The sequence below is a fragment of the Zalophus californianus genome, chromosome 14 (genome assembly GCF_009762305.2).
Source record: "Zalophus californianus isolate mZalCal1 chromosome 14, mZalCal1.pri.v2, whole genome shotgun sequence".
Taxonomy (NCBI): Eukaryota; Metazoa; Chordata; class Mammalia; order Carnivora; family Otariidae; genus Zalophus; species Zalophus californianus.
The window spans coordinates 41,423,775-41,439,910 of NC_045608.1; the positions used below are offsets into that span (position 1 = coordinate 41,423,775).

The window sequence follows — 16,136 nt, forward strand, 5'->3', positions numbered from 1 at the left end:
AGTTTCTAAAGTGATCACTTACAGAAGGTAGGTATTTTCTGAAATTGTGTGTGTGTTTTCAGGTAGGAAAACATATGATGTAATTGTGATGGATCCACCATGGCAGAACAAATCAGTTAAAAGAAGTAACAGGTAAGTGTAAATAAATTGTCTATTAGATACACCTTGGTTTTTTTTATTTTTTCCCTTCAGTTTCCAGCATGGACCCAACGTGGGGCCTGAACTCAACGAACCTGAGATCAAGAACTGAGCTGAGACCAAGAGTTAGGTGCTTAACTGATTGAACCACCCAGGCACCCCATCCTTTTCTAAAAACTGTTGTCCTTTTTACATTCTGGTTACATTGCTAAAAGCATTACTTTGAGAGGTAGGTTGTCTGAAACTACTAAAGTATTTTCACTTCAATTTTTAATTCCCCTGATTAGGTAATTCTCTTGCTGTAGAATGACGTATGGGTATAAGAACGTCACAAGTAATATACTTATTAATGATTGAGGTTACTGACTGAACCAGTTCAGGGATATTTCTGTAACACCAAAGGACAACATTTTTCCTTCCTTTGATATCACATTTTAAAGTTTAAAAATATGTGTCAGAATATGGGCATACCTTGTTTTATTGTGCTTTACTTTATTGTACTTTGCAGATACTGCCTTTTTAAAAAATAATTGAAGGTTTGTGGCAACCCTGCATTGAGCACATCTGTTGGCACCATTTTCCAACAGTATTTGCTCACTTTATGTCATATTTTGCAATATTTCAAACTTTTTCATTATTATATTTGTTTTAGTGATCTGTGACAGATTATGACTCACTGAAAGCTCAGATGATGGTTAGCATTTTTTAGCAATGAAGTAAGTATGTTGTTTTTTTAGACATAATGCTATTGCATACTTAGTTGACTACAGTATAGTGTAAACATAACTGTTACATGCACTGGGAAGCCCCAAAATTAATTTGACTTACTTTATTAAAGTAATATTAGCTTTGTTGTGGTGGTCTGGAACTGAACTGCAGTATCTCTGAGGCATGCCTGTATAGTTTTCCTTAGTAGCTGCTATGAATGAATTTGTATAATCCATCTTAAATTTGTTTTATGTCACCTTTTTTGTTTATGTCACATCTTAATCAGTTCAATTAATTTCTGAGAGGACATTTCCTTTTTTTTAAATTTTATTTTATTGTGTTATGTTAATCACCATACATTACATCATTAGTTTTTGATATAGTGTTCCATGATTCATTGTTTGTGTATAACACCCAGGGCTCCATTCAATACGTGCCCTCTTTAATACCCATCACCAGGCTGACCCAACCCCCCACCCTCCTCCCCTCAAGAACCCTCAGTTTGTTTCTCAGAGTCCATAGTCTCTCATGGTTCGTCTCCCCCTCCGATTTCCCCCCCTTCATTTTTCCCTTCCTACTATCTTCTTTTTTTCTTTTTTTTTTAACATAGAATGGATTATTTGTTTTAGAGGTACAGGTCTGTGATTCATCAGTCTTACACAATTCACAGCGCTCACTATAGCACATACCCTCCCCAGTGTCCATCACCCAGCCACCCCATCCCTCCCACCCCCAACACTCCAGCAACCCTCAATTTGTTTCCTGAGATTAAGAATTCCTCATATCAGTGAGATCATATCATACATGTCTTTCTCTGATTGACTTATTTCGCTCAGCATAACACCCTCCAGTTCCATCCACGTCGTTGCAAATGGCAAGATCTCATTCCTTTTGATGGCTGCATAATATTCCATTGTATATATATACTACATCTTCTTGATCCATTCATCTGTTGATGTCCATCTTGGCTCTTTCCATAGTTTGGCTATTGTGGACATTGCTGCTATAAACATCGGGGTGCACGTACCCCTTTGGATCCCTACATTTGTATCACTGGGGTAAATACCCAGTAGTGCAATTGCTGGGTCCTATGGTAGCTCTATTTTCAACTTTTTGAGGAACCTCCATACTGTTTTCCAGAGTGGCTGCCCCAGCTTGCATTCCCACCAACAGTGTAGGAGGGTTCCCCTTTCTTCTCATCCCCGCCAATATCTGTCGTTTCCTGACTTGTTAATTTTAGCCATTCTGACTGGTGTGAGGTGGTATCTCACTGAGGTTTTGATTTGGATTTCCCTGTTGCTGAGCGATGTTGAGCACTTTTTCCTGTGTCTGTTGGCCATTTGGATGTCTTCTTTGGAAAAATGTCTGTGCATGTCTACTGCCCATTTCTTGATGGGATTATTTGTTCTTTGGGTGTTGAGTTTGATAAGTTCTTTAGAGATTTTGGATACTAGCCCTTTATCTGATACTTCATTTGCAAATATCTTCTCCCATTCTGTCGGTTGTCTTTTGGTTTTGTCAACCGTTTCCTTTGCTGTGCAAAAGCTTTTTATCTTGATGAAGTCCCAATAGTTCATTTTTGCCCTTGCTTCCCTGGCCTTTGGCGATGTCTCTAGGAAGAAGTTGTTGCGGCTGAGGTCAAAGAGCTTGCTGCCTGTGTTCTCCTTTAGGATTTTGATGGACTCCTGTCTCACATTTAGGTCTTTCATCCATTTGGAGTCTATTTTTGTGTGTGGTATAAGGAAATGGTCCAGTTTCATTCTTCTGCATGTGGCTGTCCATTTTTTCCAACACCATTTGTTGAAGAGACTCTTTTTTTCCGTTGGACATTCTTTCCTGCTTTGTCAAAGATGAGTTGACCATAGAGTTGAGGGTCCATTTCTGGGCTCTCTATTCTGTTCCATTGATCTATGTGTCTGTTTTTGTGCCAGTACCATACTGTCTTGATGATGACAGCTTTGTAATAGAGCTGGAAGTCCAGAATTGTGATGCTGCTAGCTTTGCTTTTCTTTTTCAACATTCCTCTGGCTGTTCGGGGTCTTTTCTGATTCCATACAAATTTTAGGATTATTTGTTCCATTTCTTTGAAAAAAGTGGATGGTATTTTGATGGGGATTGCATTAAATGTATAGATTGCTCTAGGTAGCATTGACATCTTCACAATATTTGTTCTTCTAGTCCTTGAGCATGGAATGTTTTTCCATTTCTTTGTGTCTTCCTCAATTTCTTTCATGAGTATTTTATAGTTTTCTGAGTACAGATCCTTTGCCTCTTTGGTTAGATTTATTCCTGGGAATCTTATGGTTTTGGGTGCAATTGTAAATAGGATCGACTCCTTAATTTCTCTTTCTTCTGTCTTGTTGTTGGTGTATAGGAATGCCACTGGTTTCTGTGCATTGATTTTATATCCTTCCACTTTACAGAATTCCTGTATGAGTTCTAGCAGTTTTGGGGTGGAGTCTTTTGGGTTTTCCATAAAGTATCATATCATCTGCAAAGAGTTATTTCGATAGAATTTGACTTCTTTTTTGCCGATTCGGATGCCTTTGATTTTTTTTTGTTGTCTGATTGCTGTGGCTGGGACTTCTAATACTATGTTGAATAGCAGTGGTGATAGTGGACATTTCTGCCGCGTTCCTGACCTTAGGGGGAAAGCTCTCAGTTTTTCCCCATTGAGAATGATATTCGCTCTAGGTTTTTCACAGATGGCTTTTATGATATTGAGGTATGTACCCTCTATCCCTACCCTCTGAACAGAGTTTTAATCAAGAAAGGATGCTGTACTTTGTCAAATGCTTTTTCTGCATCTATTGAGAGGATCATATGATTCTTGTTCTTTCTTTTGTTAATGTATTGTATCACATTGATTGATTTGTGGATGTTGAACCAGCCTTGCAGCCCAGGGATAAATCCCACTTGGTTGTGGTGAATAATCCTTTTAATGGACTGTTGGATCCTATTGGCTAGTATTTTGGTGAGAATTTTTGCATCCGTGTTCATCAAGCATATTGGTCTGTAATTCTCCTTTTTGATGGGGTCTTTGTCAGGTTTTGGGATCAAGCTAATGGTGGCCTCATAAGACGAGTTTGGAAGTTTTCCTTCCATTTCTATTGTTTTGGAACAGTTTCAGAAGAATCGGTATGAATTCTTCTTTAAATGTTTGATAGAATTCCCCTGGGAAGCCATCTGGCCCTGGGCTTTTGTTTGTTGGGAGATTTTTGATGACTGCTTCAATTTCCTTCATGGTTATAGGTCTGTTCAGGTTTTCTATTTCTTCCTGGTTCAGTTTTGGTAGTTGATACATCTCTAGGAATGCATCCATTTTTTCCAGGTTATCTAATTTGCTGGCATATAGTTGCTCATAATATGTTCTTATAATTGTTTGTATTTCTTTGGTCTTGGTTGTGATCGCTCCTCTTTCATTCATGATTTTGTTGATTTGGGTCATTTCTCTTTTCTTTTTGATAAGTCTGGCCAGGGGTTTATCAATCTTGTTAATTCTTTCAAAGAACCAGCTCCTAGTTTCGTGGATCTGTTCTACTGTTCTTTTGGTTTCTATTTCATTGATTTCTGCTCTGATCTTTATTATTTCTCTTTTCCTGCTGGGTTTAGGCTTTTTTTGCTGTTTTTTCTCTAGCTCCTTTAGGTGCAGGGTTAGGTTGTGTATTTGAGACCTGTCTTGTTTCTTGAGAAAGGCTTGTATTGCTATATACTTTCCTCTTAGGACTGCCTTTGCAGTATCCCAAAGATTTTGAACAGTTGTGTTTTCATTTTGATTGGTTTCCATGCATTTTTTAAATTCTTCTTTAATTTCCTGGTTGACCCATTCATTCTTTAGTAGGATGCTCTTTAGCCTCCATGTATATGAGTCCTTTCCGACTTTCCTCTTGTGATTGAGTTCTAGTTTCAAAGCATTGCGGTCTGAAAATATGCAGGGGATGATCCCCGTCTTTTGGTACCAGTTGAGACCTGATTTGTGACCTAGGATGTGATCAATTCTGGAGAATGTTCCATGGGCACTAGAGGAGAATGTGTATTCTGTTGTTTTGGGATGGAATGTTCTGAATATGTCTGTGAAGTCCATTTGGTCCAGTGTGTCATTTAAAGTCTTTATTTCCTTGTTGATCGTTTGCTTAGATGATCTGTCCATTTCAGTGAGGGGGGCGTTAAAGTCCCCCAGTATTACTGTATTGCTGTCGATGCGTTTCTTTGCTTTTGTTATTAATTGCCTTATATAATTGGCTGCTCCCATGTTAGGGGCATAGATATTTACAATTGTTAGATCTTCTTGTTGGATAGACCCTTTAAGTAAGATATAGTGTCCTTCCTCATCTCTTATTACAGTCTTTGGTTTAATATATAAGTTGTCTCATATAAGGATTGCCACCCCAGCTTTCTTTTGTTGTCCATTAGCATGGTAAAATGTTTTCCACACCCTCACTTTCAATCTGGGAGTGTCTTTGGGTCTAAAATGAGTCTCTTACAGACAGCATATCGATGGGTTTTGTTTTTTAATCCACTCTGATAGCCTGTGTCTTTTGATTGGGGCATTTAGCCCCTTTACATTCAGGGTTACTATTGAAAGATATGAATTTAGAGCCATTGTATTGCCTGTAAGGTGACTGTTACTGTATATTGTCTCTGTTCCTTTGTGGTCTATGTTGCTTTTAGGCTCTCTCTTTGCTTAGAGGACCCCTTTCAATACTTCTTGTATGGCTGGTTTTGTGTTTGCAAATTCCTTTATTTTTTGTTTGTCCTGGAAGCTTTTTATCTCTCCTTCTATTTTCAATGACAGCCTAGCTGGATATTGTATTCTTGGCTGCATATTTTTCTCGTTTAGTGCTCTGAATATATCATGCCAGTCCTTTCTGGCCTGCCAGGTCTCTGTGGGTAGGTCTGTTGCCAATCTAATGTTTCTACCATTGTAGGTTACAGACCTCTTGTCCCGAGCTGCTTTCAGGATTTTCTCTTTGTCTCTGAGACTTGTAAGTTTTGCACTTAGATGTTGGGGTGTTGACCTATTTTTATTGATTTTGAGAGGGGTTTTCTGTGCCTCCTGGATTTTGATGCCTGTTTCCTTCCCCAAATTAGGGACGTTCTCTGCTATAATTTACTCCAATATACCTTCTGCTCCTCTCTCTCTTTGTTCTTCTTCTGGGATCCCAATTACTCTAATGTTGTTTCATCTTATGGTATCACTTATCTCTCGAATTCTGCCCTCGTGATCCAGTAGTTGTTTATCTTTTTCTCAGCTTCTTTATTTTCCATTATTTGGTCTTCTATATTGCTGATTCTCTCTTCTGCCTCATTTATCCTAGCAGTTAGTACCCCCATTTTTGATTGCACCTCATTAGTAGCCTTTTCGATTTCGACTTGGTTAGATTTTAGTTCTTTTATTTCTCCAGAAAGGGTTTCTCTAATAACTTCCATGCTTTTTTCAAGTCCAGCTAGTATCTTTAAAATCATGATTCTGAACTCTAGGTCCGACATCGTACTAATGTCCGTGTTGTGTACGTCCCTTACAGTCGGTAGTACCTCTTGTTCTTTTTGTTGAGGTGATTTTTTTCCGTCTTGTCATTTTGTCCAGAGGAGAATAGATGAATGAGAGAACAAAATGCTAACATGGTAACAACGTCCACAGAAAATATACTCTAAACAAATCAGAAAAGACCTGAAACTGGGAGAAAGGAAAGGTAAAGAAAAAAAAAGAAAAAGAAATAGGAAAAAAAAGAAACAAAAACAGGCAAAACAAAACAACAAGAAAAAAACAGAATATGATTAGATATGATCAGGCTGGTGCATAGATCAGTGCCACACACTAGAATTTGGGTGTATTTTGGTCTGTTAGCAGAAAGTGCCTCCCAAAATTTTGAAGAAAGAAAAACTTATATATGTACAATAATAAAGGTTGATACGATGAAGGGATGGAATATGACTGTAAAGATGAGAATTATAAAAAATTTTATAAAAGGAATTGATAAGTTGTTTGGAAAAAGAAAGAAGAGGTTTTAAGGAAAGAAAAGAAAAAAAAAGGGAGAGAGTGTGATCAGGCAGGAACCTAGAACAAAGCCATACACTAGAGATTTAGGGTATATTTTGATCTGTTAGAAGAAACTATATGTCAAAATTTTAAAGAGAGAACAACATATATATATATGCCAAAAATAAGAGTAACTACTATGAAGGGATAGACTATGACTCTAAAAATGAAAAATAAAAATGTTTTTTAAAAAAGGCATTGATAAGATGGTTGAAAAAGGGAAAAAGAAAAATTAAAAAAAAAATTTAACTTTGAAAGATTAAAGAATGATGGTAAAAAAGCCATGGATTCTATGTGCTGTATTCCCCTAGCGCTAGAGTTCTGCCGTTCTCATTGATCAGTAAACTTGCTCTTGGCAGGCTGTTCTTGATGATCTTCTGGGGGAGGGGCCTGTTGCTGTGGTTCCCAAATGTCTTTGCCGTAGGCGGAATTGACCTGCCCTTGTGGGTCCACTCTAAGTAATCTGCTCGGGATTGCTCTCGGGAGCTTTTTTCCCCTGCAAGCTTTTGGTACAGCTTTGGAGGACAAGAGGGAAAATGTCGGCCTCCCGATCTCCGCCCCAGAGGAGCCGAGAACTCGGGGCCCTACTCCTCAGTGAGCCCCCAGAGCAAAGCAGTCAGTGACTCCCGTCTCCCCGGTCTCCGGCCGCACGTCGTGCTCACCCGGCCTGTAATCGAGCATTTCTATCTCTGGCACCTGACTCGGTGTGGAGTCTCCAAACCCATCAGCTCCCTGTGGTGCGCTCCCGAGCCACTCCTCCTGGGGGAGGAAGGGGAGTCTCCCCGGATCTGCCGCTTATTGGGTCCCTACTGGAAGAGCAGTGGCCTGACTGTGCCGTGGATCACAGTTTATGGCAACCCCAAGCTGAGAGCCCGCGCCTCATCTCCATCTCTGCAGCCAGCTTCCCTGCTGTGATACCTGGGAGCTCTGTTGCACTCAGGAACCCCCAGTCTTTCTGTGACCCCGAGGGTCCTGAGATCACACTGTCCTGCCAGGGTTCCACCACCTGCTTAGTCACTGGGGCGACGTCCCTCAGCGGAGCACACTTCTAAAAGTTCCGGTTTTGTGCTCCGTGGCTCTATCACTTGCCAGAAGCCGCTGATGGAGGCCCCCTCCCCTGCCGTCTATCCTCCCGAATATCGCCTCGGATTCACTTCTCTGCACGTCCTACCTTCCAGAACGTGGTCGCTTTTCTCTTCAGAGTTGTTGCTATTCTTTTCTTTGATCTCCTGTTGAGTTCGTAGGTGTTCAGAATGGTTTGATCCCTATCTAGCTGAATTCCTTAGACCAGACGAAATCCGGGTCTCCTACTCCTCCGCCATCTTGCTCTGCCCCCTTGAAAATTGATAGTTTTTTTATATGTTATTCTTGAATACTCTTTATTAATTTTTAAAAAGTACATGCTTAATTACAATTAGTATCTTTGGAGGCAGGTTTTATAATTCTGAAAAATAAACTCATTCCTTTTATAATATTTTATGATACTTTTATGTAGCCTGTTTTGAAATTTTTTGTTTAAAAAATTTTTTTTGAAATTATTTGTTTTTTTACCTTGTAAGTATATCTTTATGATTTTTTTGTAATGATTTATTGTATTGTTTCTTTCCTTCAACTTTTGATTTTAAAAATTCCAAACTTTGAGAAAAGTGAAAGAATAATACATGAATATCGAGTTGCCTTTCCTCTAGATTCACCCTTTTTTTTTTTAAGATTTTTTATTTATTTATTTGACATAGACACAGCGAGAGAGGGAACACAAGCAGGGGGAGTGGGAGAGGGAGAAACAGGCTTCCCGCTGAGCAGGGAGCCCAATGCGGGCTCGATCCCAGGACCCCGGGATCATGACCTGAGCCGAAGGCAGACACCTAACGGCTGAGCCACCCAGGCGCCCCTAGATTCACCCGTTTTTAATATTCTACCACATTATTTGTATTTTCTTTCTCCATCTCCATTAATTGCCATTAATAATATTATCAAATATACATTATGTGTGTGTGTATATGTATATATATATATATTTTTTTAACCTCTTTTCAAAGTGTTTTTTCATGGCTATATTTTTCTTTTCAGTTTTCAGATTTACGCTCCAGTGAGGAATCACACGTTACATTTGGTCTTTATTTTTCTTTTCTTCCTTTAATGCAGAATAGGCTCATGGCCATTTTTTACTTTTTAGGATATTGACTTTTTTAAGATCCCGTGTTCCTTTTTTGTAGATTTCCTACCATTTGGATTTGTCTGATTGTTTCTTCATGATTAGATTCAGGTTAAATATTTTCGGTAAGAATACTACCTTGGTGATAAAGATGCATATTTTGGAATTTGCTCTGTGATTTCTAGGAGATTAAAACTAAAAAATGGAATATTTCATTCCTTCCCCCTTAACTGCACATCATCCTAACTAAAAATCGAGGCAATCAAAGAATCTGCAGTTATTGGAACATCAAACTTCAAATTTTTGACCTGATATTTTTCATACTTTGGCAAACTTTGTTTTTTTAAGTTACCACTTTGATTATAAGAAATGCTAGTCTACTAGAAGAGCACTGGTCTGGATGGTAGGAAATGGGTGCATGAGATATGATTTGTTTTACTCATTTATTTATTTAAGAAATACTATTGATCATGTCCTCACATTATACAGTTGCTGTGTGTGAGAACTGGATTCCAGTGTTTATTGCATTTGGCCATTAGAATGTCATTTATTTTTTTCCAGAGCAGGTATAGTAGTAGAAACCTCATTATAGTCAATTGACGAATAAAATAAAGGAGACAAAGTAGAAAGGCTAAATGCATACCAGTCCTTAGCTTAGTTGTAGAATTGAGGGAATTTCTCTTCTCTCTTCCCCTCCCTACCTCCCCTGTTTCTCTCTTTTTCTCCCTTTAAAACCTAGGCTGATGGCAAGGAACTGCTAGAGAGGTTGAGACACAGAGAGAGAGGAATAACTAGCATTGTAAGATACTGGAAGATGGGAATAAGAGAACACAGCTGGAGCAATAAGCTCTAGTTAGGTGAAGCCATACCATTTGATTTAAGAGGAAATGTATACAAATGGGTAAGTGAAGGTATATAAGGAGAGAGAAGGTTAGGTAGTTGAAGGGGTCAGGTGGCCTTTATTTTTACTGATGTAAAGAGTTAACTTCATCTGCCAAGAGTGAGTTTAGGTAAGAGATTTGAAAAGAGATGAGGGTTTGTAGTTGACTAAGGATAAGTAAAAGAATTGATGAGTCATTTTGAGAGCCTGAGAATGGGTTTAATTGACCCAGTTCTTCGCTTTTGCATTTTTCTCCCCATACGAAGAGGTTGAATTGAATTGTGTGGAAGTTGGGTTGAATTTAAGATTAGAGGTTTGAAGGAGCTGTGGGGTGAAGGGTTAAGGGTGGATGGGAATTTAGGGTGCTAATGGGAGGGCAGTGAAATGATTGGTAGGTAGTCTGTGGAGAAGAGGCACACGTGTGCAGGAAGAAATGATAGACTCAATAAAGTAAAGGAATGGGGCATGGTTTGCTTTGGTAAGGTCAAAGAATAGGTTAGGGATAGGAGGTTACAGCCAGAGATAGATCAACGTTTAGTTTCAGAAATGGAATAAGTGTGAGCAATGGTGAGGTCCAGGTTAAGGTAACTGGAATGGATTATTGGGATCAATGCAATTGTATTTGTTTAGGGGAAGAATAGTTGAGGTATGCACATTATATAAATTGTGCCTTGAAATTGCCAGGATAATGGCAAGATTTGTGTTGGTAAGGTAGAAGGATCTTAGAGCTTAAGGCTTCATTGATTATGGAAAGTGAGGAAGAAATGGGTTCAATAAAGAACATTACATTCTAGCACAGCCAGATGGCATACCTCTCAAAGAGAAGTGGATTTTATGCAAATGTGGAGGAGTTTTAGCCTGGAAGTGGCTAATAGGGGAGCTAGGAGAATAAGGACTCTCCTCTCTCTGTTGTGTGTGTTGGGTGTTAGAGAAGGGCCCACATTCATTAGACTGGATTTTATAGAGCAAGTAGTTCCAGCAACAGAAACTAAACTTTATGCTGTTAATGACTAGGAGGTGCAAGACTATAGAGTTTTTTTTAAATTAAAGCATGAGGGTTTCTTTCTTTTTCTTTCTTTCTTTCTCTCTCTCTTTCTTTCTTTCTTTTCGATTTTATTTATTTATTTGAAAGAGAGAGAGGAGAGAGCACAAGCAGGGGGAGCAGCAGAAGGAGAGGGAGAAGCAGGCTCCCCGCTGAGCAGGGAGCTCCATGACTTGAGCTGAGGACAGACACTTAAACCGACTGAGCCACCCAGGCACCCTGAAAGCATGAGAGTTTCAAGGAACCAGTGGAATTGATTGGAATAAGAAAGAAGCAGGATGGGGCGCCTGGGTGGCTCAGTCAGTTAAGTGTCTGCCTTTGGCTCAGGTTGTGATCTCAGGGTCCTGGGATCGAGCCCCACGTCGGGATCTTTGCTCAGTGGGGAGCCTGCTTCTCCCTCTCCCTCTGCCTGCTGCTCCCCCTGCTTGTGCTCTTTCTTTCTGTCAAATAAATAAAACCTGGAAAAAAAAAAGAAAGAAGCAGGATGATAGATTGAGGGTTGAAAATATAGTAGAATATTGAGATAGCAGTTTCAAGACTAACTGTGATGGGGTCCCTGTATAATGTACGATATTTGATTAATTTTGAATGGGAGACAAGTATATTAGTGAAATTACTAAAATGTAATACATTTAGAAATGATAAAGATAGCCTGACAATTTTATACTATTAAAAATGAAAAAGGGTTAATTCTGACTTGCATGTAACAATGTATCCACTGGGTGTCACTGTGGCTTCATATTTAGTTATACAAATAAATAGGTACAGGAGCTTTGTGTCTGTGGAGTCAATATTACATGGGTCTTCTGTCTGCTTATTTTTCCTTTTTGCAGTGAATTTGGTAGTATCTTTTTTTTTTTTTTTTTTTTTAGGTACAGCTATTTATCACCATTGCAAATAAAACAGATACCTATTCCTAAACTGGCGGCTCCAAACTGTCTTATCATTACTTGGGTGACCAATAGACAGAAGCACCTACGTTTTGTAAAGGAAGAACTTTATCCTTCTTGGTCTGTTGAGATAGTTGCTGAGTGGCACTGGGTAAAAGTAAGTTGAAAAATTAACTTATTTGTTAGTATGGTGTAACATATAAGTCACATAAATGTAGCATCTAATTTTTAACACTTAACATGTCACTGCTCTACTCCTTCAAAACAGTCTATTTAAAACTTTTACTTTGATACTAAATACTTTTTTCTTTTTGATGCTAAATACTTATATCTTATTCTCAAAGTCTTTTTACTTTTTGTTCTGTGTCTTTTTGTAGTAGAGTCTCAAACTGCTGGCCTTAGGAAATATTTGATTCAGGGAGATATCAGGATGACATTCTAAAAAGCTCTGATGTCTGTAGTTTAAAAAACAACAAACAAAAACTTTGGAGAATCTATCAGGAAACATAGAAATAGTGTTGTCCTTCATCTTCTTGCTCTTTACGCATCCACAATTTCAGTCACCCTCTGTGGGTTCTTTCCTGTTTTGTTTTGTTTTTTTCTTTTTTCTTTTTTCTTATGTTGCTGGGGATGGGAGGGAGAATAGCTAAGTAACCCAGCATGGAAGAGGTGGAAAGAACCAAGAACCTTACATACTTGAAATTTTAACTTAGGTCCTCAGTGCCTTATGTGCTGCTGTGCCTATTTTTGAAAGAAATGACTCCAACTCTTGGATTGGTTGAATGATCTTTAATATCTCTGTTTACTATAAGAACAAAAAAATACAGAAAAATAAGGCATCAGTTCAGAGTCCATTGGACATCCTTTTAAAGATGCATTGTCTACTTAGATGAATTTTGCAAAAGCCCTCCTACATTTAAAAAAGATAAACCCACTTGTTATCAATTGAATGTTTAATATTTGTATAGCTGATACATTTATTTTAAACGGAAGAGTTCTGTTTTTATGTACTTTGTATGTATTTTGTGGTCTACTGGTATATCTTCTAAAAGGTGTGTATATTGTTTATTTACGCCTATTTTAATGAACTTAGCAAACAAACATTAACAGTTGTATCTTTGCTTTTAAAACATACTTTGGGCTTAGCTTTGGTTGGTTTGGTATATAGGACATTGATGGGAATATAAAACTCCATTCTACCCTGTACATTATAACAGTTCTTTTATTGTCAGAGATGGGGGTCAAAGTCAGGAAAAGGGTACCTTCTGAAATCAAAACCAGTAAAATGTTAATACATAAAATCTAAGACTACCCTATTCATTTTTAGTACTAATCCGTACAAGAGATGATATAAGCCCAGAGTTTAAAACAAAAGTACGGTATATTATATGAAACACTGTTAGGTACCTATATGCACTGTTATAACAGAAGGAGTAATTTGCATTGAATATAAAATATATCCAAATAATAAGAATTTGCCTGTATTTATACAGCACTGTGTGGAAGAGATGCTGTCTCTCCTAGGCCCTAGAGGTGATAATAGGACTTTACTGATTTGGCTTTTTAGTTACCTTGATATTTAGTAAAAGGTTCAATAGATAATAGATATGAATATTCTGATGGTGAAAATACGTATTTTAATGGTTAGTTTATAAATTGATATTGCTATTATAAATTGTGTTTTCAATTTGATTAGCTTTAAGTGAGTCTTTGAGAGTATGATCACTCCAGGATGAAATGACAAAATTGAATTTCTGGATTTATAATGCCAAGGGATTAGACTAAGTATTGTCTGTCTTATCAGTCTCTGAGCTTTTTTTTATTACTAATTCTAGCTCTGACAGTATTTAATGACACTGTATTCTATAAAGTTTAATAAGATATACTTTAATCCACTTAGTCACATTGCCAGTAATCCGTAAATTATTTGAATGAATAAATGAATTAATGATAACATGGTTTCAGGAATAAATTTTAATGAAAAGTAGATTTTTATGTGTAAGATGATAAAGTGATATTTAAAATATTTTAGTCCCTTATAGCTGCTCTGTCCAAGTGATGCTCACTAGTCATATGTGGCTCTTTAGCACTTGAAATGTGGCTTGTCAAAATTGAATTGATGTTAAGTGTAAAATATACATTGGATTTCAAACACCTAGTATGAAAGAAAAAATATAACATACCTAAATAAATTTATTACATATTGAAGTAATATTTTGGATATGTGAGACTAAACTAAATATGTAATTAAAATTGCTTACACATTCTTCTTACCTTTTTTAATGTTTAATGTTAGTAGAAAATTTAAATTACACACGTGGTTTGCATTTGTGGCTTACATTTATTTTTATTGGATAGCACTAGCCCAGAGGTTTAATTTCTTTCTCTTTGGCAGAAACTGTATAGTGATAGAAAAAAACCCAAACTCTTTCCTGGATATTTACACATGTATGGTTCTATTTTGTTATGTTTTTTTTTCTCCTATCAGATCACCAATTCAGGAGAATTTGTGTTCCCGTTAGATTCTCCACACAAAAAGCCTTATGAAGGTCTTATACTGGGGAGAGTTCGAGAAAAAACTGCTGTAACATTAAGGTAGGAAAGGTGATTTTTCAAAATTGTATAAATGTATACAAAATTAATAGTATAATGATCATTGGTTTTCCTTAATTTTTACATTTTTGAAAATCTGAAAATGGCCCAGACCAGAAAAATGTGAATGGTATGGTACATGAAATTTTATATTATCTTTTATCTAGTGTGTAATTGTTGAAGTCATTATTGAAGAAAAGGAAATTTTTGGTAATGTCTCAATACTTAAATTGCTGATTTATATTATTGCTTCTATTCTTGAATTTATTTTTAAGTTCAGATTCTATTTGAAAGGTGAAAAAAAGGCAACTGTGACTTATATATGAAAAATTGTCCTTTAAAATAAAATTTACTTTGTTGTTTTGTTTTAATTAGGAATGAAGATGTAAAAGTACTTCCCATTCCAGATCACAAGTTAATTGTCAGTGTGCCCTGTACTCTTCATTCACATAAGCCACCGCTTGCTGGTATGTTTTTATAAAATAGAATTGTTATGACTTCTGTCAAATTGAAGAAAGGATTGAATTTAGTATTTGAGTGGTGTAGAGATTTGGAAATTAAATTGGATGTTTTATTTTTGTTAATACTCTAAAATTTTACAGCAGAATTTATGAATAGTGTTTTTTATTTATTTTGTTACAAAAGCTTTATTGTTTTCATTTGGTCCATGATTTGAGAGAGGGCTTTATGATGGTTAAAGGGCTGCCTAGTGGCTGCAGGGAGAGGCACAGGCAGAAGCTCTGACATCGGGGGATGTAGAGGTGCCCGTCAAAGGCTCCTGGGCTCTGGAAGCTCCTAGTTGTGCTTGAGGATGAGCCTTTGGAAGAGATACTTGACTGGCCTGGCCCAGCCCAGGGCCATCCACCAGCCAACCTGTGGAGGTTAGTCAGGTGGTCACCCAAGTTCTTGATGAGTTTTGCCTCTTCATCTGGAAGTGGCTCTCCAGTAAGTCACACAGATGGGGATTTGTATGGGCAGAACCCAGAGCATACATATCCAGAAGGGCCTGGTTCAGGATGTTCTTCAGGGCCGTGCAGCTTCCATGGCATCTACGGCTTTGCCTCACTCATTTTGGGACGGATTCTTCATGTTTTGGAAAGGGTGTGGCTGCCGCACAAAGTTAGATTTTGCGGTGGGGGAATCCCTATGACTTGATATGTAATCCTTATGTTTTGGTTAGGTAGTGGTAGACAAGAAGTATTTGTAACCCTGTATTTTTGAATTTATGTTACTATGTAGCAAGCGCATATATTTTTAGGTATAGAGCTATACAAATTTTTTGAATTTGAAGATGCAAAAAGTTTTGCATCTTCTAAGAGATGCCTGGCAAACTTGAGGAAGAAGTGCCTAGGCCTTCCGGAGTCACATCGTCACAGTCCAAACAAGCCCTGAGAGGTGGATGTAAGAGGTCTGCAAATACAGGTTTGACTAGACAGTTGACAGTGGCCTCCACCTTGGGAGAATAATTCTGAGGAATCTGGGAGCTCACCGTTTGTCAGCAATAAGGAGCTAACCACAAAAAGTGGGGTTGGCTTGTCCTGGAGGTTGTTCCTGGAAAGGAGATTGGAAGGTGGTCGGAGGGTAGTCAGAGATTGGAAGAAGGGGGTCCCTGGGTCTGTTCCATCCAGAGACTGTTGAAAAAGATTATTGAACCATTGAAGCAAGAGATAGCTTTGTGGGATTGCTGGCTA

At 37.8% G+C, this 16,136-nt stretch overlaps 1 protein-coding gene across 2 annotated transcripts in view; it reads left to right on the top strand.

Annotated features, from left to right (window-relative positions):
• Positions 1–16,136, top strand: part of METTL4 (methyltransferase like 4) — a 174,132-nt gene that overhangs the window by 14,006 nt on the left and 143,990 nt on the right. For both annotated transcript variants that reach the window (XM_027577311.1, XM_027577313.1), the window contains exons 5-8: positions 63–132; positions 11,836–12,010; positions 14,342–14,448; positions 14,821–14,912. In XM_027577311.1, the coding sequence (XP_027433112.1) occupies positions 63–132; positions 11,836–12,010; positions 14,342–14,448; positions 14,821–14,912 (444 nt within the window). The remainder of the gene's footprint in view (positions 1–62; positions 133–11,835; positions 12,011–14,341; positions 14,449–14,820; positions 14,913–16,136) is intronic.